Raw genomic sequence first — 22830 nt, forward strand, 5'->3', positions numbered from 1 at the left:
ACCGTTGACATCGGATAAGTGAGACGGATGTATCGGTGCCCAGATAGGCTTGTTTATCTTGAGATAAGGTTTAAGTACAAGGTACTATCACCTCTATCGCTGGCCGTAATCTCAGAACGCATAACCGCCCATAATGCCCACCCATAATGCACTGCGAAACCGAACCCAGTAGGCAACGCTTGCCATGCGCTGTTCTCATCGCTGCTACCAGCTTGCATTTATGTGCATTCATAACACTTATTGCACACACGCAGTAAAACAAGGGCATAACTGCTTTATGCAACGATGATGTGACCTCCTTAGCGTGTGAGCTCCAGATGGTGAGAGTGATGTGGCACAGTACAGTCGCACCTTATTGGAGCAAAACCTCTTTTTGAAAGAGCCTTATTTTTTTTATGCTGCCGTTTGAAACGGGCGAACAGATTAGCCCTTTTTTTAATTACACAATGCAATCTGAGAGTCAACTGAGGACGGCCGTTCATTCAGAGTTCTGCTACAGCCGCGAGATAACGCGAGCTGTACATGCTGCGCTCGCTTTATCATTTCCAATAGTATTCAATCGTATCTCTATGGCTGATGCATAGTGTTCAGAGCGAACAAACACATATTAACCCTGACTGTTATGAACCGTTCCCTTTTGTTGTAATAGGCCATTTTTAAATAAGACTATTGAATAAGCATGAGGTAATGCAGAAAGGCTTTTCTTCGGGGGGGCTTTATATGTTTTTTCACGAGGACGAAGTAGCCAGAGATGGCTGGAGAAGACATTACTAATGGCTACTGCTGCTGCTGTTAAAAAAACACTGGAGTGGAAACTGGGAAGGAAGAGCTGTTACTGTGTTGGTCTCTCCTCAACCCCTTCCAGAGTCACATAGCCAATGGGAGGGGAGGGGGGGGGGGGGGTATGGGTGTTCATGGGTGTTCCTGCTCTTTGAAGTCCTGACCTTGAGTTCAGCCAAGGCGAAGGAGTTAAGGGTGTCTATTCCCAGTAGAGATCCGGCTCTAGACCCACAGACCCATGAACAGCTCCACTGCAGGGGAGCCGTGACTGGGGTGAGAAAGGTCCCGGTGCCACGTTTCAGAGACCTCTCCATCGTGTTTTATTGGCGGTCTCTGGTTTCCACCTCGAGCCAGCTGTAAGAAACGCCACCCCACCACCCCCCCTTTCCCCCAATCAACAAAACTTTTCCCTTTGTCAGAGAGCTGCCCACAAGTCCTTCCCAAGGCTAGCTTGCACATTGTCAGAGCCCCACCATCCATCCGTGTCTGTAAAATACATTTCATGCATGCAGTGAGGTGCGTGAGTGCGTGAGCTGATTAGCAACACAGCTGCCTATTGCATGAGCCGTATCTGCCTTATTCATCATCCTTTTCTCTCTCCTCGGTGGGTGGGTAATGCAGCCTACGTGCTCCTCGCTCTCGCTCTCACTCTCTCACCGACTCTCTCTCTCTCTCTCTCTCTCTCTCTCTCTCACCGACTCTCTCTCTCTCTCTCTCTCTCACCGTCTCTCCTTCTGTTTCTGTTTAGATCTCTTTCTTTCTTTCTTTCTTTCTTTTTCTCTCTCTGTCTCTCTGTCTCTCGGTGTCTCGGTCTCTTCTCTCCATCTCTGTCACTGTCTCTCTTTCCATCTCTCTCTGTCCCTCGCTCCGTCTCACTGTCTCTCTGTCTCCCCTCCAGGCTGGAGAGGCTGCAGGTGGAGCAGTGCGGGCCGCAGGACATCCACCACCTGACCCCCGACGCCCAGCGGCCGCCGCTGACGCACCCCGAGATCCAGAACAACGAGCGCAACCGCGAGGCGGACCGGGCGCACCCCGCCATAAGCATCCCCATCCCCGCCCCCACCCTGAACATCCCCAGCCCCTGCCCCACCCCCAGCCCCACCACCCCCACCGGCGCCACCACCCCCACGCCTGAGGAGCAGGAGCGGAGGCAGCGGGAGGCGGAGCGCTACGGCTTCCAGAACAACGGCGGCGAGAACCAGCGGCCGCTCACCAAGATCAACAGCCTCAAGCTGCAGCCGGCCCAGGCCGCCGCCCTCACCGCCGGCATCGTCACGCACCCGCGCACGCCCACGCCCACGGAGACGGACGGCCCGTACCGCGGCGCCACGCCCCAGGTGAACGGCGGCGGGGGGCCCGGGAACCACAGCCCCGGCGGGGACGGCTCGGCCGTGCCCACGCCAAGGCCAGAGGGGCAGGGGCAGGGGCCGGAGCGCTCCCTGAGCAGGACCAGCTCCATGCTGCAGCTGGAGCAGTGGGTCCGCACACAGAGGGGCCGCGGCCAGGACGAGGACACCCGCAGGTCAGTGGCGGCGGGCGGGTGGCTCGGGAACGTTTGATACGTGCGGCACTGTCCAGGTTCGTTTTCATGCCCTGATTTTAATCTGTGCTAGATGGGGTTTAGGAAATGCAGTTATACCGTCGCGGATCAGATCCCGGAACCCCTTTTATCACACGCAGCGTTTCCATGGAGATGTCTACCTGCAAAAGCAGAAGTCATAACTAATGGCTAAAGGCTGTGGCCGCTGACTCGATTGGCTCCAGTACTACACGTCTCATTTTCTCGGTGGCTGCACTGATAGTGGGGGGGTGGGTGTTCTCAGGAACATGCTGACTCACTTACTTGTGAGTTCCTCTATAACCTGCCTTTAAGAAGGTATAATAATCTTGCAAACTCTTGAACCCGACTCTTGCAGCAATTTTCTTGGCTTTTATATTGAGATGTTTGATGCTCAGCGTTCAAATAAGAACGATGCGCGTCTCTCTAACTGATGTTGTGAGGCTGGGCCGAGTGAGACAGCTTTACCACGCGGGTATCCCAGTCATATATTATTTTTATTGCGCTGTACATTCTCCCTGCTGCTGCTGCATTGCAGTATTATGATGTTTAGGTCATTAATATGTATAGCGGGACATAAAGCAGACCCCAATAATAGCTGATCTGTAACGTGAGGGGAAGCTGTGCTGTACTACAGGACAGGAGATCTCTCCGTCTGGCAGTTTTATGTCTCCTCGGTGTCCATTCCCTCTCTCTTTCACTGTCTCGGTCTGTCGTTCAAGACCTCGAGCGGTCTGAAGCTTATCTCGCTGATGCCAAGTTTGTTGGCAGTTGAAGCTGCAGAATTCCCTGGTTTCTTGTTAACCCGGTCGCCGTTGTATCCATATAGCCGAAATGCAAACACTTGCTTTTTTTATTTTGGAGAAAGACACAAGAAGCCGCGCTAGGTGTTCGATAAGGCGTGATGTTTATATATATATATATATATAAAGGTATGACACTGAAGTCTTCCTTTAGTGTTTCTTTGTTATTAATGGCCACTGCAGCTGGGTTTTCGATTTATTTTCAATCTGTGGTCGAGGGACAGAAGAGCAGGGGCGTAAAGTGGCCCATAGCACAGAGGTATGAGCAATGAGTAGAAAAACAGCTTTTTGTTGGTCTACTGGCGACTTGACAATGGGTTCTTCCTTGTTTATGGAAATCACAACAAGCCTTTCAATCATAAAGTAGGCCCAAGGCCATCGATACGATCATCATAACATGTGTTATGATAATCACAAAGTAGGTCCAAGTCCGAAACACAAAAGTTATTATGATTCGGACCATAGCAGAAAAATAAGCTTCACTAAGAAAGAGGAAAGTAGTGCAATAATGCCATCTCCCAAGATAAATCCTACTGGTCCATTCCCGTGGGAAGTACTCTAAGTAATTCTAAATCCACCAAATGATCAAAACACATGTTAAACAGGGGGATCAACTCGAACTACAGTGACCACCAATGGATCAAGCTGACATTGCATTTGCATTGTGTCTCCTCAATCTCCCTCCCTCTCTCTCTCTGTGTCTCTCTGTCTGTGTCCTCAGCATCACCTCCTACCAAACCCTACCCCGGAACATGCCCAGCTACCGCGCCCCGGCAGGCACGCCCCAGCCCGGCGAGGGCTACCGCACCATGCCCAGGAACGGCCTGGGTCAGCGGGACAGCATCTGCAGCATGTCCCCCTCCATGTACGAGCAGGCCCTGGGGCCCGGACCCGGGGACAAGCGGCGCTCCATGCGGGACGACACCATGTGGCAGCTGTTTGAGTGGCAGCAGAGGAACGCCTACGCCCGGCCGCCCTCGGCCATGTACGCCAACATGCCCAGCCCCAAGACCATGATCAACCTGTCGGAGCACGCCCCGCCCGCCCACGCCATCCCGCCCTCGCCGTCCCACGGCTCGCTGGCCATGTACGGCGGCTACTCCCCGCTGCGCTCCTACAACATGGGCGGCGCCCGCTCCGAGGTGTCCTCCCCCGTGTACCGCGGCGGGGACATGAGCATGGACCGCCGGCTCCGGCAGCACCCCAACAACGTGAGTTCACTGGTCTGAGGGGGGCGTTAGAGAGAGGGTTCACTGGTCTGAGGGGGGCGTTAGAGAGAGGGTTCACTGGTCTGAGGGAGGCGTTAGAGAGAGGGTTCACTGGTCTGAGGGGGACGTTAGAGAGAGGGTTCACTGGTCTGAGGGGGGCGTTAGAGAGGGTTCACTGGTCTGAGGGGGTCGTTAGAGAGAGGGTTCACTGGTCTGAGGGGGGCGTTAGAGAGAGGGTTCACTGGTCTGAGGGGGGCGTTAGAGAGGGTTCACTGGTCTGAGGGGGTCGTTAGAGAGGGTTCACTGGTCTGAGGGGGACGTTGGAGAGAGGGTTCACTGGTCTGAGGGGGACGTTGGAGAGGGTTCACTGGTCTGAGGGGGTCGTTAGAGAGAGGGTTCACTGGTCTGAGGGGGTCGTTAGAGAGAGGGTTCACTGGTCTGAGGGGGGCGTTAGAGAGGGTTCACTGGTCTGAGGGGGGCGTTAGAAGGGCTTCACTGGTCTATTGGGGTCGTTAGAGAGACTGTGTTTAAGACATGAGAGTTGGGATGAGAGTGGGAAAGAGTAGAAGAAGGCAGGACTAAGTATTTGAATAAACAACCCAAAAAGCCAAAACTCAGTCAACCAGAAAAGATATTCTCACAGCATTTTACTCACGAATAGCTTATTATTTTTCCTCCAAAAGAATGACTTGATCATTGTCACAGAGCTGTTTTTGTGTTGTGCCTGTCCCTTTTTAAAATGTCATTTTTTCCTCTATTGCACAACAGTACGCCTACACACTCCACCCTGACAGGAGATCCATGCCTTCAGGACTGCCGGTTCAGATTATCACTGCCCAGTCGCTACAAGGCAAAACGGTCAGTCCCTAACCCCTCCCTCCCCCACATCCCTCTCCTTTACTCCTTACTCTGCCCTCCAATGTCGTCTGGGTCGCCCGTTCCTCTCCCTTTTTACTTGTAAGATGACAGAGACTTGGGTAGGGTGCGTCCCCTCCAGCTGGGCTCATTTAAACTCGTGCATGGGACCTTGAGTGTTCTTACTGTTGACTTCTAGGTCAGGTTCCGCCCAGCGACCCGTAAGAAGGGCACAACATGTCTGGAGTCTCTGTGCCCGGCTCTATTCGGGTCTCCAGAGGACGTCCGCACTGTGCATGCTCCTCTGGGATTGCATTGAACCGAATGACTTTCCTGGATAATCATTTCCCTGTCTGATCCGTTGAGACCCCCCCCCCCTATACTGTCAACGGGGTGCTACTAAACACCCTTTCCTGCTCCTCTCGCCTTCTCTCCTTCGCTGCTTCGTTCTCCTGTATCCGTCGACGTGGCCCGGTATCCTGGATGCCTGCTGCACCACAAACCAACCCTACTCCTCCCCCCCCCCCCCCCCCCGTCCTTCCCTACTCCCCCTGCCCTCCCTCCTTCCCTACTCCTCTCCCCCACCCTTCCCCCAACCCTGCAGCCGGAGGAGCTGACTCTGCTGCTGATAAAGCTGCGACGGCAGCAAGCGGAGCTTAACAGCATCCGGGAGCACACTGTAGCGCAGCTTATGCAACTAAACATTGACGGTGACACCCCAAAGGTCAGGCCCCCAGCGGGCGCCTCTGCTGGCTCGTGTGTGGGCGTCTGGTTCTGTGTCTGTGTCTGTGTGTGCGAGCGTCTGTTCGATTGTCACCGGCGTGCATCATCCATCTCGGTCCACGGACCTCTTTTAGAGGTCTGTCTTTTTCTTTTTTCTTGGCACGACAGTTTCCTCTGCAGTCATGCAGCAGTGATGCTCCGCTGCAGATAGAACGGCAACCCACACACCCCTCCCTCCTGAAGAGGAGAGTATGCAAGAAGAACTGTCAATCAAAGTCTTCTCTGGCCAAACTAGCACTCTTGAGGGTTATGTTATTTCAGTTTGAGTGATTGTGCTATTCACACTCTGATTAGTATTTAACTCTCAATGCCTGAATTAGACTTTTCCAGAATAAATGTTTAGACCAAGAGAGCACATTTGAGACACTATAAAAAAAATAAGGTCATGTTTGAGCTTTGGGTTCCATGTTCCAACGTGTCTCAAAACTATTATCTTTGGGGGTTTGATTTGAAGTCAAGTCAACATTTAAGCCAGCCGAGGGAGAAAGCCTGTCTATCCAGAGTCCTGACAGCTGCTAGTGGAGAAATAAGAACACCAACCTTGAGCCGTTGGTGATCTTAGAGGAACCAGCCAAGAAAGCTTAGCTCTACTGGCACACTTGCATGGTAATGCAGGATTTTTGTACTGCTTTTCAAGTCTGTCCTTAGACGTTGACCGTCACTAATGTAGGTCAAGCAGGCTTGGAGAGGAGTGGTGCCAGGATATTTGAGGAATCTGTGGTTAAGACCTTAAAATGATGAAACCTCAATTGCTGCCATTTAAACACATTTGTTATTTGAGTTTATGCTTTTCGCTTTTCTCTGCTCATCAGTCATTCCTCATACCATATAATACAGGTCCCTCTATCATTTACTCTGAGTAAATGTTTAAAGTTGACCTAGATTAGCATTGTCAAATTATTGTAATTTGGTTTCCATGAAATTTAACACAAAAAGTCCCAGTTGAAGTCATGAGTTTAAGGAACACAGCTTTGGGCAGTTTGGATATGCAAGTGTTCCTTAATGTGCATGTTCACTTCTCCATCTCCATCAACATCCTTTCATACGGAGTTCAAAGCCGACTTGTCGGCCTCCCTCTCCTGCCTGCTATACTTCTCCCTTCTCTTGGTGTGTTTGTATGTATGTCAGCGCGGTGTATACACTTGTGCTGTCTCTATTTCTCTCTGTCTTTCTTACTCTCTTCTCTTGGTCCTCTCTTCCTGCGGCTGACGTTAGAACGACATTCTCTCGCATCACCTCCAAAGGAACCTCATGTATTTGGACAACCAGGTGGGGTAACCGCATGGCATGGTTTAAGGCATGGCTCGTGGTCTTTGACCTTTTGGATGTCAAGGCTGTTCGCTCCGAAGCTCTTTTTTTGGCCTACTCCATGGTTATGAGGGTTATGGTGTATTGTTTGGAATTTTGAGCTAGAACCTTAACAGTGGGTTGGCTTATCCCTATGCAATTTGACATGCTGCTGTTGTGTCGAGGAGATTTTACTGATCCTGTGCTGCTTTTATTACAAATTATCCAGACAACTCTATTTTTTTTCATCTATCCGTTATTGACGCCTCAGGTTGATATCTCAAGGAGATCAGTAATGTCTTATTTAGAACAAGTTTGGTCCTCTCTGTTTATTTGCTTTGTCTTTTTGAGTATGTTTTTGATATTGACCAATATACATTTCCTGTTATCAAGTGATCGGTCTTAAAATATTTATGAAGCACAATGAAGCCACAGTGCTCGCTTTGGCTGCTCTACTATTAATCCTTCAGGCAGTATTCCAAAGCCGCTTATTCATTAACTGTATTGATGTTCTGTGTCTTCCCTCGTCCTATATATGATGACTCCTTTTGGAATAGTTGGTGCTTTTTTCTACCCCGAGTACCTGGCATCAAATGCGCTGTGATCTCCTTTTTAAAAGAGCCAGTGCACGAGGAGTCAAGTGTTGGGTCTGACGTGAAGCCTTGTCATATGGACTGACACATTTCCGTATTGCTCCTCTCCACACTGAACTAGATGAAGGACAATGAGCCTTTAATCGCCATGACACACAGTTTGATTGAGAACTCAGCCGCAAGGCCTCAACTTTACCACCAAGTAAGGGCCGGCCAAGGCTTTGTTCCTCGTCTCCCTGTCTCCAGTCGCTGCTGCCGTTGTTGATGTTTTTGTTTCGTTCTCTGGTCTTGTCAATGCAATGCTATCCCCCCCCCCCACACACACACACTCCTCACCGCTGTGGAAGTCTTCATGGCATCACAAGACCAGCCCCTGTGTGTTGCTTGTTTTGCTGCACCATCCATTGCCCTGATTCCACGTGAGAGGTTGTTTACCGTTGTAGGGCATGGCTTGTAAACAACAGTATGGTGTGTGTGTGTGTGTATGGCTCCCACGAGTCGTCGGATCCCTTCTCCTCGTGGTTGTGTTTTGATGTGTCTGGGCAAGGTGTAGTTTATCCTGCAGTAAAATTCCTGCTGTGTTATGTAACGCGCTAGTGCGCTAGTTTTGAAGTCTTAACTGGCTAATTGGTGTCTAAATTAGTAGCACGTGTGAAGGCTACACTATTTTGGAAACAGAGCAAAGAATGCAGTAGTTCCGAACTTAAATTAATGGCTTGGTTACGACAGGCGTTTCAATGCGAGCCGTTCTGACGGATCCACAAAAGGACTGTTGAGACGGCAAGTGTAACAAAGCCTTAGCTTTGTTTTTGTTTTTATGCAGTAGAGGATTGGGATTTTATATCCACCGATGCTTGAAGGAGAACATAGTAGCGTCTCACAGTTCACATTATCCAAAGGCACACAATTGATCTTAACATCATTTAAAAGTAAAAAGTAAAAGTTTAAACGGTTTAATTGTACCACAGCAGTTCCACTTGTGGTTTCAACAAAGTTTCAGCTCTGCTATTTATCCTTAAAACCATCTTCTAGAACTAACCATTCTGCAATAACCCTGTAATAACACCATCCCATAATACCAACGAAATACGTGACACTTTATTTGCTTTTCTAGGCCAGTAAATTCAGGCATAATGATGCGCTATGTACACACTGTTTGGTAACAAACAAACAGACCTTGAGCTAATCTGTAGTTAGACGGTGCGTTGTGTCAGGAGGCTTACGTCGCGGACACAGGAAGCTGTATTTAAACATCGACTTTGTTTAAAACTTGCCCGTCTACATTCTGCTCTCCCTTTCCTTGTCCTCCTGATGGCTGATGGAAGGGATAGAGAGGGATCGGTGTGTGTGCGCGCGCGTGTGTGTGTGTGTGTGTGTGTGTGTGTGCGTGTAAGACTCTATCTCTGTTACATCTCGCATATCTGTATCTGCCACTTTTGCGACCGCCTCTGGGGGTGTAAAAGTGCTGAGGACAAGGCGTCCCTCACCAGTGGAGTCTGGCTCCTGTCCACCCCACCCCACCCACTGTCGGCCCCACCCCACCCACTGTCGGCCCCACCCCCATACCGGAGCACCCTGGGCTATGGCAGGGCCTGCATGATCCTCGTGTTTGAATATGCAACACATTTTCCTGTACAGGTTTCCCCTGCTGTAATTGTGTTTTGTGGTTGAGTTTAGCAATTTAGCAATTAAAAAGATGTGATTAGTATGTTTAGCAATTTTAAGTTGTCATCAGTATGTTTACCTCAGCCCAGGTTGTCGCTATTGTGTGTTGTTGCCTTTGAAATGAAACTATTAAGACATGAAAGCCTGTTTTTGAAACGATGGAATCCAATGCAGTCGTGCAACTCGGGGTGAATTTATAATACGGTCAGAATGGAGCCTCATTATGACTAGCTTCTCAATAATAAGGAGTTCTGCTAGACGACTCAACCAAACGATGTAGCCACAGTCACCACGCCAGACATGCCGTGTACGTGCCTGCAAGACAGACTTACTACTTAGCACGACTATTCAGCCCCCAAACACATGCGTTGCCCCCTGCATCAGCACTTGGAACAGAGTTATATCGAGCCTTCCCCTGATGGAGACAAAAGCAGTGTTAACATTGAAACACAAGTCACCGGAATGGCTATGTTTAGACTGGCTGCAGAGTAGAAAGTGTTGCGTTAGTAACAAAGTTTGACTAACTGTGAAAAATGACCTCCAAACCAAAGAACCCCCCCCCCCCCCATTTCCCCCTCCTGCTCCTCTTCACGGCGACGCAGAGAGATGAAGCCTCTGGCGCAACACTGCATTAGATCTCCAGTCTGTGTCCATGTTGGCGGTGCGGGTTTCTCCACAGCTCTGACTAACCCCTCATGTTCTCTTCCAGCTGAGTCCAGACGACTACAGGGCTCACACCTACATGAGCAGGCAGGAAGAGGCTGACGTTGATGTAAGTGCCAGCCCATCAGTTCCACTCTCGTGCCCTCATCATGTCATCCTGAATTCTTGGGAGGTGACTTTCTTTGCGGGTTCTTCTTGTGCTTTACAGACCAAGCTCAGCCGCCTGTGTGAGCAGGACAAGGTGGTGAGGGCCCAGGGGAGCAAAGTACAGCAGCTGCACCGCGAGAAGGTAAGTGGGGGTCCACCTTTTTCATCCAGCCATTACTCCACACGCTGGTGTTTATAGGGCTTGTCGTCACAATGCATCATGGGAGGCCCAGTTGGAGATACCCGGCCATTTTGAGAGTTGTAGTCATGAAAAATCCTTAGTCAACGTAAATATACCGAAACCTATGCTGATGAAAACGTTCCATTGCTCCTATGCTCTCAAAATGGAAGGGGTCTAAGCCATGTGATGTTGCGATGTACAAGCTCTATTCTGTATCGACTTGACCGCGGGTGTTACACTGAACTTGGATAGAAATTTAGAATATGTTGCCGATAGGATCTGTAACAGAGACGCGTTTCCTCAAACATTGACATGAGCTTGTGTGTGAACGAGCGTAAAACCCCAGGACTTTCAAATTGATGATACTGTTTTTACTTTCCGCATCGGAAGTTTGTCACGACCCCCGGGGGAAATTCCATCGACACATTAGCATTCATGAGCTGCTGTTTACTCGAGTGCGTGTCTGGCAGAGAGCGTGAACTCATGTCTCCCCGTGCACCGCGTCCTCTCCCCTTGTCCCGCTGTGTTCCGCAGCACACCCTGGAGACGGCGCTGCTGTCAGCCAGTCAGGAGATCGAGCTGGGCTCCGGTAACCCCGCCGCCATGCAGAGCGTGATCCAGCAGAGGGATCTGCTGCAGAGCGGCTTGCTCAGCACCTGCAGGGAGCTCACCAGAGTCTCTGCGGTAAAGAGGCCGATGCACTCACACACTGGGCTGGGCAGGGCCCGTACTCTCTCTGTAGCACCGCCGAATACCATTGGAATATTTAACGCTCTCTGCGAGGCACAAACCGACGAAGGGCGAGATACCGTTAATGGTTTGCATGTCAGCCTTATTTATGTAGCGCCCTTCATACACAATGCACTAGTCGGAGAGATGTGCATAGACAGTGATCACATGTTGATGATATTTACTGAGGCTTATTATTGGATTATGACGATGAAGAAATTATAAATGATGAAAGCTTTGAAGGAGCGGAAATGGCCAGGAGCGAACACACACACACACACACACACACACACACACACACACACACACACACACACACACACACACACACACACACACACACACACACACACACACAGGAAGGTGCTTTATTGTGTGTGTGTGTGGCGGCGCTAGGAGATGGAGCGGTCGTGGAGGGACTACGACAGGCTGGAGGGAGACGTGAACGCCGCCCGGACCAACCTCCTGGAGCAGCTGGAGGCCCTGGGGAGCCCGCAGGTAGGGGCCACAGACCGTAGGCGCACATCACAAACACTCTGGTGGTCTCAAAGGTTCCTGAGCCCTATCTCGGTTCATGCCTCCTATTATTTAGGTGACTCAAACAAGAGAACAACGCAACACAATAGTCCCTGTCAACATCTCTGAGTGTACGGAAGAGCGAGGGAAAGAGGGAAGGGGTGCTTGAGAGCGGAAGGGGGGAGCCTGGGATTAAATGTTTACTTGTAAAGCCCTTCTTTATCACATCCATCTCTGTGAATGAAACGGAGGAGAGAGGTACAGACAACCCTACAGGCACCTGATAACGGAGGACAACCTCCACTGCACCCAGTAATTGCCTCCGAAAAAGCCCAAACTTTTCTTTAGCAAAGCTGGAGGTATGGTAGGGGTTCTGAGCACCGCCTGTTCTGCAGGGACCAGAGATCAAGGCGGCTTGCCGGCTGATTGATGACTGCAGCGATGAGCGGGCGTGCCTCAATTAGATCTGTGTTTTATCTCGTCTTTCATCGGGGGGGGGGGGGGGGGGCAGCGAGGAGGGGAAGACACTCACTATTCCTGCTGGAGTATGAGTCAGAGGCTGAGTTAGAGTTCCGGTGGTGGGGGCGGGGGTCTTGGCTCAATGCAGCTTTAGGTGGCCTTCTTTACACACACACACACATACGCGCACGCACACACCTGTCATGAGGATGCTGTGGATAATTAACTGGCCATAATCCCTCCCTCTCTCTTGATCAATCCTGAGTGCACCCCAGAGCACTCTCCTCCCCTCGCCTCGCTGCCCCTCCCTGCTCTCAGTGAACCACTGCCCGAGTGTTCCAGCGTGACTGCACACCTCACCAGGCCCGTCGGTTTCCCCCACTCCTCCCACTACCAGCCTGCTGCTCCGCCCCTTATTCCCCCCGTCCCCTGCACCACTGTTCTCACCTAAGTTCACCCCAGAGCTCAAATTAATTCACTGTTTTGCACTGTTTGCTGTTACTTTTTCCAAGAGCAACCTGCAGTGAATTCATGTCACGGAGGAGCCGATGGGGGGCTTAGGGCATTGCTCAAGGGCGCCTGCTGGCTGGGTTGCGGATATTGGGAATCGAACCCAGTAGCCTTCAGCTACTCAGCTACTGGCTAGAAGCCAGAAACCAAATTATCTAAGCCATGAGACTATCCTTCTCACTCGGGTACATAAAGTGTGTGTGTGTGTGTGTGTGTGTGTGTGTGTGTGTGTGTGCGTGTGCGTGTGCGTGTGTGTGTGTGTGTGTCCGTCCTCCAGACGGAGCCTCCCAGTCAGCAGCACGTCAACATCCAGAAGGAGCTGTGGCGGATCCAGGACGTGATGGAGGCCCTCAGTAAACACCGGCCCCAGAGGCCCGGGCCCGACGGCTGCTACAGCTCCGTGCCCATGACCGAGGTGAGGCGCCCCCCGCCGCGCACCTGACCGGACCGGGGTCGGGTGTCCGAGATTTTTTTTCCTTAGCCTTTTTTTTGCTCTCGTTGCGCCGATGGCGCAACGTGGCCGTGTGGCCGCGTGGCCGTGTGTCATCAGCTGCCAGTGGGGGCGCTGGTGCTCATGTCCAGCGTGTTCGGTCAGCCCCGCGGTGGGGCTGGGGTCACCCCGGGCGGCCCCCCCGTCACGGAGCTGTGGTGCCTCATGTGATCCACAGAAGCAGGACCACCAGGAGCAGGAGCCGCGGCCGGGGGAGGAGCCGGTCCCCCCGCGGCCGCCCCTACCCCAGTCCTACGAGTCCAACCCTCCCTCCGTGCCTCCCCCGCCCCCCCACGTCGGGGTCCGCCCCTCCACCCTCCACAGGCCGGAGGAACGCAAGAATGGCGCCCGGAACGGAGCGCACAGCGTAAGGCTGTTATGTTCCCGCCGTGGCTGTCCCACCATAGCCCCCCCCCCCCCCCCCCCCCAGCTGGCCTGCCTTTCACCACAGTTTTCTCGTTTTTCTTTGTTATCTGTATATTTTTATTCATGTTTGTTATTTTTTGTGTCAAACCCATCAAGTTATCTGCCGTCTGCAGCCTGCCGATGCGATGCCTGAAACGCACATTTATCTTCTGTGGATTTAAGTTCTTTTGATTTATCTTTTTTGCTGCTCATGGTCTTTTGGTTTTGTTTTGTGATTACGCCTCCTGGTTTTCTTCATTTTCTGTAGTCCTGTTTTGATTTGTTTTCCAGCGTTTATGTTGTTATCTGGGGTTGCTGTAGCATCTCGTCTTGTGTTCCCTCTGTGATGAAGAATCCACGACAAAGCACCCTGATGTTTCCGCTTTGTGTTTAACTTTACTGTTCCACCAAAGACACGGAAACACGGCTCTTCTCACAACCATCCACCCCCCCCCCCCCCCCTCGATGCTGAGCCTAAAACGTGTGATGTTCTCTCTCATCACCATTCAATCACAAAAACTCGGCCGTTCTGTTAGACTCCGCCACAATGCGATGGTGTCATTCCCCACAATACCGATGACTCACTCCGGAGCCTGAAGGCCCGGTCGTGAATCATCAGCCATCGAGCCGTGGGTGGATCTCTTGACTGTCCTGTGAACGTCTGCCTTGTCTACCCCCCCCCCCCCCCCCCCCCCGGGTCCAGGGACCAGACTACCGGCTGTACAAGAGCGAGCCGGAGCTCACCACGGTGGCCGAGGTGGACGAGAGCAACGGAGAGGACCGGTCGGGAGGAGACCACCTGGGGGAGAGGGAGTCCTCCGCCAGCAGAGGTACCGGCTCTCCTCGGTTCATCCGTACTTTTTAGCGCGTCTTGCTACACCAGACAATGGACTGGGGAGAGCCTTGTCAGGGAATATCTTTTGGTGCAGACCTTGAGCTAGCAAGGTCTTTCAGCATCTTATTCTGACTTGTATATATAATTCATTCAGCCCCTTTTATTTGGAAGATTCATTGATAGTGTCATAAGAAGTGCGTGCAACCCCTCTGTGGTTTCTTTGACGAAGCAGCCACAATGTGTCGTGAACCATCGTTCTTCTGCGTTGCTCCAGGGGTCTGCTACCCAGTGGGCATCGTACCCCCGAGAACCAAGTCTCCGATGATGGACTCCTCCTCCATAGGGTCCTACGTCACCCTGAGGAAGAGCAGGAGGCCCGAATCCAGAAACGTGAGTAGAGAACCGGTCCGAATTGCCTGGTGCTCACCGGGACCAGAAACCCTGTGATCATATCAGGAAAATAGCTTTGAGATGAGGATTTTAGTTGATAAACAAATCCAACGAGCATGATACCGTATTATTGTGCTCTTCATGCATCACATCTTAGGGATGTAATGGGCCGTCACGGATAACAGCTTGTTCTTCAAAGTCGGATTTGTTTGTCTGTCTTTTTTTTATGGAAACATATCACGTGGGGGAGGGGGAGGGGGATGAAGCCCTGACTCACATTCTCCTAGTGGGCTGGAGTCACATAAACGCCAGGCCTGATTTACATTCAGTTTCCACAGAGTCACCACTTTAATTTACTAACCGTGTTATTAGAACCACCGCAGTGGAGAGAGTGTGTGTGTGTGTGTATTTGCATCTGCCTGTGTGCATCTGCCTGTGTGTGTGTGTGTGTTTGTCTGTGTGCATCTGGCTGTGTGTTTGTGTGTGTGTGTTTGCCTGTGTTTGTCCGTGTGCATCTGGCTGTGTGTGTGTGTGTGTGTGTGTGTGTGTGTGTGTGTGTGTGTGTGTGTGTGTGTGTGTTTGCCTGTGTGTGTCTGTGTGCATCTGCCTGCTTGTATCAGAGAAAGATTTTCTTTCAAAGCACGGCTGAATGCTTGAACCTCATCCTCCGCCCCCTGGCAAAAGTTGAACCACCAATTCTATTCAAGCTGAACTCGGTCCTCGTCGGCCTGTGATGGGGAGCGCGTGTCGCGTGCCAGCGGACCTCGTCCCTGCCCCAGAATCCTGAACAGCCCAGATAGCCCAAGTGGTGCTGGTGGCTGGCTTTGTCCGTGTGCTGCATCTGCCAGGCCCTTCCGGCGGTCTGCATCCCTGTCAGAGCACCAACTCTTTCTCCCCTCTGTCCCCAATGCCCCAGTGCAAGGCGGTCAGCCATCGACCAACGCAGGGCTTCTGTCAGGAAGGCAGGAATGTGTTCATGCCGGAATTAAAACTAAACATGGTTTTTGTGTGTGTGTGTGTGTGTGTGTGTGTGTGTGTGTGTGTGTGTGTGTGTGTGTGTGTGTGTGTGTGTGTGTGTGTGTGTGTGTGTGTGTGTGTGTGTGTGTGTGTGTGTGTGTGTGTCCAGGACCGTCCCCGCAGCGCCGCGGACCAGCTGGGCGGGTCAGAGAGCGCCCGTCCCAGGATGAGCGTGGAGGAGCAGCTGGAGCGGATCCGGCGCCACCAGCAGGGGGCGCTCCGGGAGAAGAAGAAGGGGGGTCGCAGCGTGCTGGGCGGGGGCCAGGAGAACACGCCCAGCCGCAGCCCCTCCTTCACCAGGGAGACCCCGCCCCGCAGCACTCAGGTAGAGGGGACCCCCCACGTCAGGGGCGAGTTACACTTTACATTAGTCACTGCAGTTATAAGCATTAACAAACAGTTAATCTACAGTTAACTAAGGCATAGTTAGGCTGTAATCATGTTCTGTTTATTCACGGTGTTCAGGTTAATCATTTATCCATTCTTTTACAAAAATGTATAAATGATTATAACCCACAAACCCTAGTTTTAACCACTATGCTAACTATATTATCATGCTTATTACTCCATTAAGTAACGTTAATTAATGGCTAATTAGGGTCCCCTTACGGTACAGGGGTACCGGATAGTGGAGCAGCTGCAAGGTTGCTCCACTCCCAACCCGAAGGTTATTGGTTTGACTCTCTGCAAATCCGCCCGGTTACCCCCGCGTACGCTGCCAACGCTGCGTCAAGGCAACACACCGTTTTCTGTTCTCAACGGGGAACACCACAAAATGATTGACGAACATCGAGGCGACGCTAGCGTTGGCCATTGAGGACCGAAGCGTGTCATTTGTGTCGGTTGAGGAGGGAGCCATCACTGTCTGCCGCTTTGATTATCCTAGCAGCGCTCGCCAAATTAAAAGGTTGACACAGCGCTGATTAGACGCTGCGCTGAGGGCTGCGACGGGGCTGAGGAGAGGAGGTGCCTCTCCCCTAACTGCGACTTAATCACATGCATGTCTGCTGAATAAACGCATGGTGAGGATGGTAGGAGCAGGCTTCAAAGTACACACACACAGACCCACGTTTTCATTGAGAGGTCTTTCTCACATTTTACCGTTGCCTAGTCAGCTCGCGCAGCTGTGAATTGATTACACAAGCGAGTTCCCCTCATTTATTATTGTGCTAGCAAAGCCGTATGTAGCAGCAATATGCTGATACTCACACTTATTCTCAAGGGAATTAAATTCTTAAAAAGTCTTAATAATTCACAAGATGGCTATCCAAGGCTTTGTATCAAGGGAGGAGACTGGTTCTCGGAGTGTTGCATTCATTTCAGGTATCCAAACTCCTGATCTGCACTTGGGATAGATCAGGAGTAGAACTGGCTGCAGGCTAAGGCAGTGACACACTTTTTACAACATTATTTTCCTTTTTTCTTTACTTGTTTCAGCTACTACCAATCACTTAGTTTTTGTTGACCTCTTTATGTGTGTGTGTGTGTGTCCTGTGCTTACTGGAATTTGGATTGGATTTTGAATTTCCTTCGGAATCAACCAAAGCATCCATCCATCTCGACATGAGTCCTTTCTAAAGATGTTGTTTTTCCAACACTGGGCCGCGACCCTGTCTCCATACCAAGTGTCCCCCTCACCTCCCCGTCCCCGTGTGCCCCTCAGCTCCAGAGCCGGCGCAGGGAGGACGTGATGGGCAACGACATCCTGGAGCTGGAGAACTCTCTGAGGATGCAGGACGTGGTCCGGGACCAGGAGACGCCCGCCCAGGAGATCGCCCGCCTGAAGGAGGCCTCGCAGCACTTCAACATGGACCGAGAGGTAGTGTGTGTGGCTGTGTGTGTGTGTGTGTGTGGAGGTGGGTGTGTGTGTGGAGGGGGGTGTGTGTGTGGAGGGGGGTGTGTGTGTTGAGGTGGAGATGGGGGTGGGTGGAGGGGGGGTTAGTGGGGCTGGGTTTGAGTGGAGGTAGGGGTGACTTGAGGTGGGAGTGGGTGGGCAGGGGGGTGTTTTGGAGGTGGGAAAAGGGAGTCGGTGTGTGGGGGAGGGGGGAGTAGAGGTGTGTGTGTGTGTGTGTGTGGGGGGGTGTGAGTGTTTCTGTTTTGGGGGGGGTGGAGATTGGTGTGTGTGTGTGTGTGTGTGTGTGGAGGTGGTTGCGTTCTCCCATGGTGAAGTGAATGGACCTGCAGACCCCATTAAAGAGAAACGCAGGCATTCAAAATATTGGAGATGACGTGGATCTCTAATGGAAACACCTTCACCTGGATAGCATTAACATGCCCCTCTTCTACCAACAGCTGTGAGGGAGGATTAGTCATCATTAGCCTTCAAACTCCTCCCACGTGTGATGTCACCCGTCGCTGACTTATGTACAACCAAAATAATTATGCCATAAAGCTTTTTGCATTATCACCGGCCTAGTCACTAGCGGCGATCCTCAGATCAGGAGAGAATGCCAGACCCAAAAAAGGTCCAGCGAGAGACAGGGGGGATATGAATTAATACTGCGTCTGCCACGCCTTATTGAAATTCCTCACAAGTCAAGATTATCTATGCATCTGTGTGCCCCTTTCGGCTTTAACATTCACGCTCTGTCTCTCTCACTCTCTTTCTCATTTATTTAATATATTGTTTAACATATATTTTTTTTCTCTCTCTCTCTCTCTCTCTGTCTCTCTATCTCCCTGTCTCCCTCGCTGTATCTCTCTCTCTCTGTCTCCCTGTCTCTCTGTCTCCCTGTCTCTCTGTCTCCCTCCCTTTCTCTCTCCCGTCTCTCTCTCCCTGTCTGTCTCCCTGTCTCTGTCTCCCTGTCTCTCTCCCTGTCTCTCTCTCCCTGTCTCCCTGTCTCTCTCTCTGTCTCTGTCTCCCTCCCTGTCTCTCTCTCTCTCTCTCTCTCTGTCTCTGTCTCTGTCTCTGTCCCTCTCTGTCTCTGTCTCCCTCCCTGTCTCTCTCTCTCTCTGTCTCTGTCTCTGTCTCTGTCTCCCTGTCTCCCTTCCTGTTTCTCTGTCTCTCTCTCTGTGTTGTCGCCCTCGTCCACCGCTCCCAGCTGTCGGTGCCTGACAAGGTGGTGATCCCGGAGCGCTACGTGGAGTCGGACCCGGAGGACGCCCCGAGCCCGGAGCAGGAGGCTGACAAGCAGAGGAAGGTGGACCGCATCAAAGCCCTGATAGCCAGGAACAGGTAGACACGGTCGGGCTATCGCCTTCCTCCCGTCCGCCGCCCCGCATGCCCATTACTCCGTCGACAAGGATCTCGCCAGGCGGTGGGAGAGGTTGTTCTTCACACTGACAGGGCGAGCGTTCGCCTGAAGGTGACATGAGCTCCCTGAGCAGTAAAGGGCGCGGGTTGGGGAGCGACAGATTAGCCGGCTGGAGGTTGTAGCGGGACAGCGGGACCAGAGAATGCTTCTGGACCATCTGTGCCGCCTGTCTGCACCCCTTCATGCAGAGCAGAGCCACTGATGTGCTGTGAAGTTAGCGTTTGTCCCTCTTTGCCACGGTGACATTTCCCTCTAAATGTCAGATGCTGTTTTCTATTTGAACCGAGAATTGAAGGAAAAACATGTTGTTGTTTTTTCGGTCCTGGGGTAGTGTCACCAAAGAGCAGCAATCAAAGCCGACTCGCTCTAATCCGGGCGATTGGAGCGTTCCTCTTCTCTTCCTTTCTGTTTGTGTTTGTGTTTGTGTCGGCGATGTTACTGGAGGCGGAGATCTGAAGCGTCTAATTGGCTGACAGCGCAAACACAAACTCGCCCGGCATTAATACACATTTCTCAGTTGGGAGACACAGCTAAAACATCTGTCATTCTTCGGAAAAGTGTCGGCCGACGTTGCGCATCGACGGGTGCAGACTTGCCACTGTCGAAACAAGCTTATTAAATATTCAGTCTTTGGTTTGCAACCCAGACTCTGTGTGCCCCCGAGGTTCTGTATTGACAGCAGGACTCCTGGATCAGAGATCACTCCTGGGGTACACATGTCAAAGCCTTTCCGACCCGTATCCTTATGCTTTGTCTTCTGCAACTCTGTCTGTCATGTGAAAACAACTTTGTGTGTGTGTGTGTGTGTGTGTGTGTGTGTGTGTGTGTGTGTGTGTGTGTGTGTGTGTGTGTGTGTGTGTGTGTGTGTGTGTGTGTGTGTGTGTGTGTGTGTGTGTGTGTGTGTGTGTGTGTGTGTGTGTTCATAGCATGCAGAACGCTCCACCCAACATGCCGGTGAGTCCGGAGCAGGAGGCCGAGGTGGAGGCAGAGGTGCAGGAGAAGGAGAAGATGATCAACATCTCCTACGAGCTGGCTGCAGAGGCCTCCAAACGCAGCAAGCTGGTTGCAGGTACACCTCCTTTTGCGTATGGGTTCTAAACACGGACCAAGCCAGTGTGTAATCCCTGGCGGTCTCCGTGGGTCTGGGTCTCACTCACTGAGCTCGCTGTATTCAGCTGCAGCAGGTTCATCATCGTTTTGTGCCAGTCTCATGTTTTTGTGTATTCAATTACGTTGCCTAATTGCATTTGCCTTTTCCGGTGTTCCATTTACTTTACTAATTTGCTTATCTCCAAATGGAATGCGTAGGCTGTGCGGTTGGTAAATGTGAGCGAGTGAGTGTGTGCATATTTAACGTGCCGGTCTCCGTTGCAGTGAAAAGCCTGTCGTCATCCACCCCAGTCCATCCACCACTGTCACCTAACACTCCGCTCCCAGACGGGACTCATTTCATGTGTGTCTAGTGTCCCCAGTAAGAGTTTTGTCTTTTGTTGTTTTGTTTTCTTTCTGTATCTACCGTGTTTCAATGTTGTTGTTGTTGTGTGGGAGGAAGAGTGCCCCGTTCAAAGTAATGCAGCATGTTTTAAGCTGAGATGCCGTCCTCCCTTTGGTTAAATCTGTTAGGAGTAGGGCAACCTGGAAGTTAGTTAGGAAAGATATGGGGACATAATTAAAACGACGATGATGATAATAATTTTGTTTTATGGGCACATAATGTTCCATTCCCCCCAACCATAATCATACCCTAGCAGTAAGGGCTGAAACATATTGTTCAAATTTCTGTGTAGTCTATTTTCTAATGGTTTGGACCACTGAGATGGAAAACCTACGATGATCCTGTGGACTGATAGGACTTCACACTCTCTCCTTCTCTCCTGATCGCTCTATCCCCCTCTGTCTCCACCTATGTCTCTGACCCTCACTCTCTGTCTCACTCTTTTTCTCACTCCGTCTCTGTCGGTCTGTCTGTCTCTCTCTCTCTCTTTCTCACACTCTGTCTCTCCCTTGCTCTCTGTTACTCTCTCTCTGTCGTTGTCTGTTTCTCTGTCGGTCTCTCTGTCTCTTGCTCTGTCTCGCTGTCTGTCACTGGCTCTGACTGTTTATCTCTCTGTCTGCAGCCCAGGCTCTGGCCTCTGTGAAGACTTCCACTTGAAGATCAGACATGGCCGGCCTATGAACACGACCGCCTGGCCATGAAGGCCCCCCCCCCCCCCCCCCCCCCCCACACACACACACACACACACCCTAATCTCCTCCCCACCTTCTTGGACAGCACATCGCCAGGGCGGACGCTTACACAATCATCCAACACCATTGGGTCGGGGCCATACCGCCCAGCTCCCCCCAATGGCTCACTGTGACCTGGCCTAACTGCGCCCCCCCCCCCCCACACACACACACACACCACTCCCTCTGTGATACTGCTGCGGTCCACAGCAGAAACCTTTCTCATGAACACTTATCCCACCTGGTGGTGGCGAGCAACACAAGGCCAATAGACAGTTTTTGTGGTGGTTCTTTGTCTTTTTATTTATAGGCTTGCCAATTTTTCCTTTTTTATTGTTTTGTAGTTGAGAGAGTGTGTGTGTGTGTGTGTGTGTGTGTGTGTGTGTGTGTGTGTGTGTGTGTGTGTGTGTGTGTGTGTGTGTGTGTGTGTGTGTGTGTGTGTGTGTGTGTGTGTGTGTGTGTGTGTGTGACCATGGTGTGAGCATACGGACCCTGTATAAACCTACAGTACCATGGTTACACCGTAACTTTATTTAAAATTGGAACAGACCAAGCCAAATGTTTTTACATAACCTGTTTTTACAGATGTTTTACATGCTTTTATTTTAGTTCAGTGCTTGGTTTAAAAAAAAAAAAAAAAAAAAGAGCCTGCTTTTTAGTTTCCCACAAGGTAAGTAAAACCAAATGATCACACATTGAACCGGTTTTTAGAAGGGAAAACCTTTGTTTTATTTGAGGCTATTAATCCTTCTTTCAAAGAGGTGACATCTTGCTGTGTTTTTGTTTTCAGCTTATTTCGCGGTTTTTATTTATTTGTATATTGATTACTCCCCGCAGTCTATTGCCGGCACACATGTGAATGTTTTGGCTTAAGAAGTGCTATGCTATGTTATTTTTCTGTTGCGTAGAGATATATTTAAACAAACAGAAGGATTTTTTTAAAAGTTTGGTTCTATTTTAAGACCAGATCTGAGTCCTTAAGCTGAGACGAGTAAAGGAATAGCACATGTAAAAAGCAATAAGGAGGTTTTTTTGTTCTTGGATCTGGTATAAATAGTTTCCCATTTGTAAAACATGTAATTACCAGAGGTTCGTTGTGTATATATTGTACATGGTACAGAACGATGGGGGATGTTTCCATTGCATAGGGTTACATACTGCAGCTCATATGCCAATGATATGTTAATATCCCATCTGTTTTATATCATGTCAAATAAACGTTGCCGTTTTATTGAGGTATTGTGTATGATTGTTTGTTTTCGGGTGAGTTATTTGCTTTGAAACTCAAGACCCTCAACCTGGATGGTCGCTCCCTGATGATTTTGACATGATATTTTTTGTCTGTTCACGGACAGTTTGGGCTGCCATAAACACAGGAAAAATATGAAGTCTGTAGGTCTCAAAGGTCAGACGTGGACATTGGTATTTTGAGAATCGACCAGGCAAATGTTACTAAAAAAAAGAGTAAACTTGGAG

At 50.8% G+C, this 22830-nt stretch overlaps 1 protein-coding gene across 11 annotated transcripts in view; it reads left to right on the plus strand.

Moving 5' to 3' along the window:
* The window catches only part of LOC115550393 (pleckstrin homology domain-containing family A member 5), a 66554-nt gene extending 43954 nt beyond the window's left edge, over positions 1-22600 (plus strand). For 6 of the 11 annotated variants that reach the window (XM_030365351.1, XM_030365352.1, XM_030365358.1 and 3 more), the window contains 19 exons: positions 1679-2302; positions 3863-4352; positions 5118-5207; positions 5809-5928; positions 7203-7256; positions 7989-8069; positions 10242-10304; positions 10404-10484; positions 11058-11207; positions 11649-11750; positions 13015-13152; positions 14336-14462; positions 14742-14857; positions 15984-16199; positions 17538-17693; positions 18916-19049; positions 20055-20197; positions 20503-20599; positions 21246-22600. In XM_030365351.1, coding sequence (XP_030221211.1) covers positions 1679-2302; positions 3863-4352; positions 5118-5207; positions 5809-5928; positions 7203-7256; positions 7989-8069; positions 10242-10304; positions 10404-10484; positions 11058-11207; positions 11649-11750; positions 13015-13152; positions 14336-14462; positions 14742-14857; positions 15984-16199; positions 17538-17693; positions 18916-19049; positions 20055-20197; positions 20503-20591 — 2974 coding nt within the window. In that variant the 3' untranslated portion in view covers positions 20592-20599; positions 21246-22600. The remainder of the gene's footprint in view (positions 1-1678; positions 2303-3862; positions 4353-5117; positions 5208-5808; positions 5929-7202; positions 7257-7988; positions 8070-10241; positions 10305-10403; positions 10485-11057; positions 11208-11648; positions 11751-13014; positions 13153-14335; positions 14463-14741; positions 14858-15983; positions 16200-17537; positions 17694-18915; positions 19050-20054; positions 20198-20502; positions 20600-21245) is intronic. The other 5 variants (XM_030365354.1, XM_030365362.1, XM_030365357.1 and 2 more) reach the window with 3 other exon arrangements.
* The last annotated feature ends 230 nt before the right edge of the window (positions 22601-22830 follow it).

The sequence above is a fragment of the Gadus morhua genome, chromosome 9 (genome assembly GCF_902167405.1).
Source record: "Gadus morhua chromosome 9, gadMor3.0, whole genome shotgun sequence".
Taxonomy (NCBI): Eukaryota; Metazoa; Chordata; class Actinopteri; order Gadiformes; family Gadidae; genus Gadus; species Gadus morhua.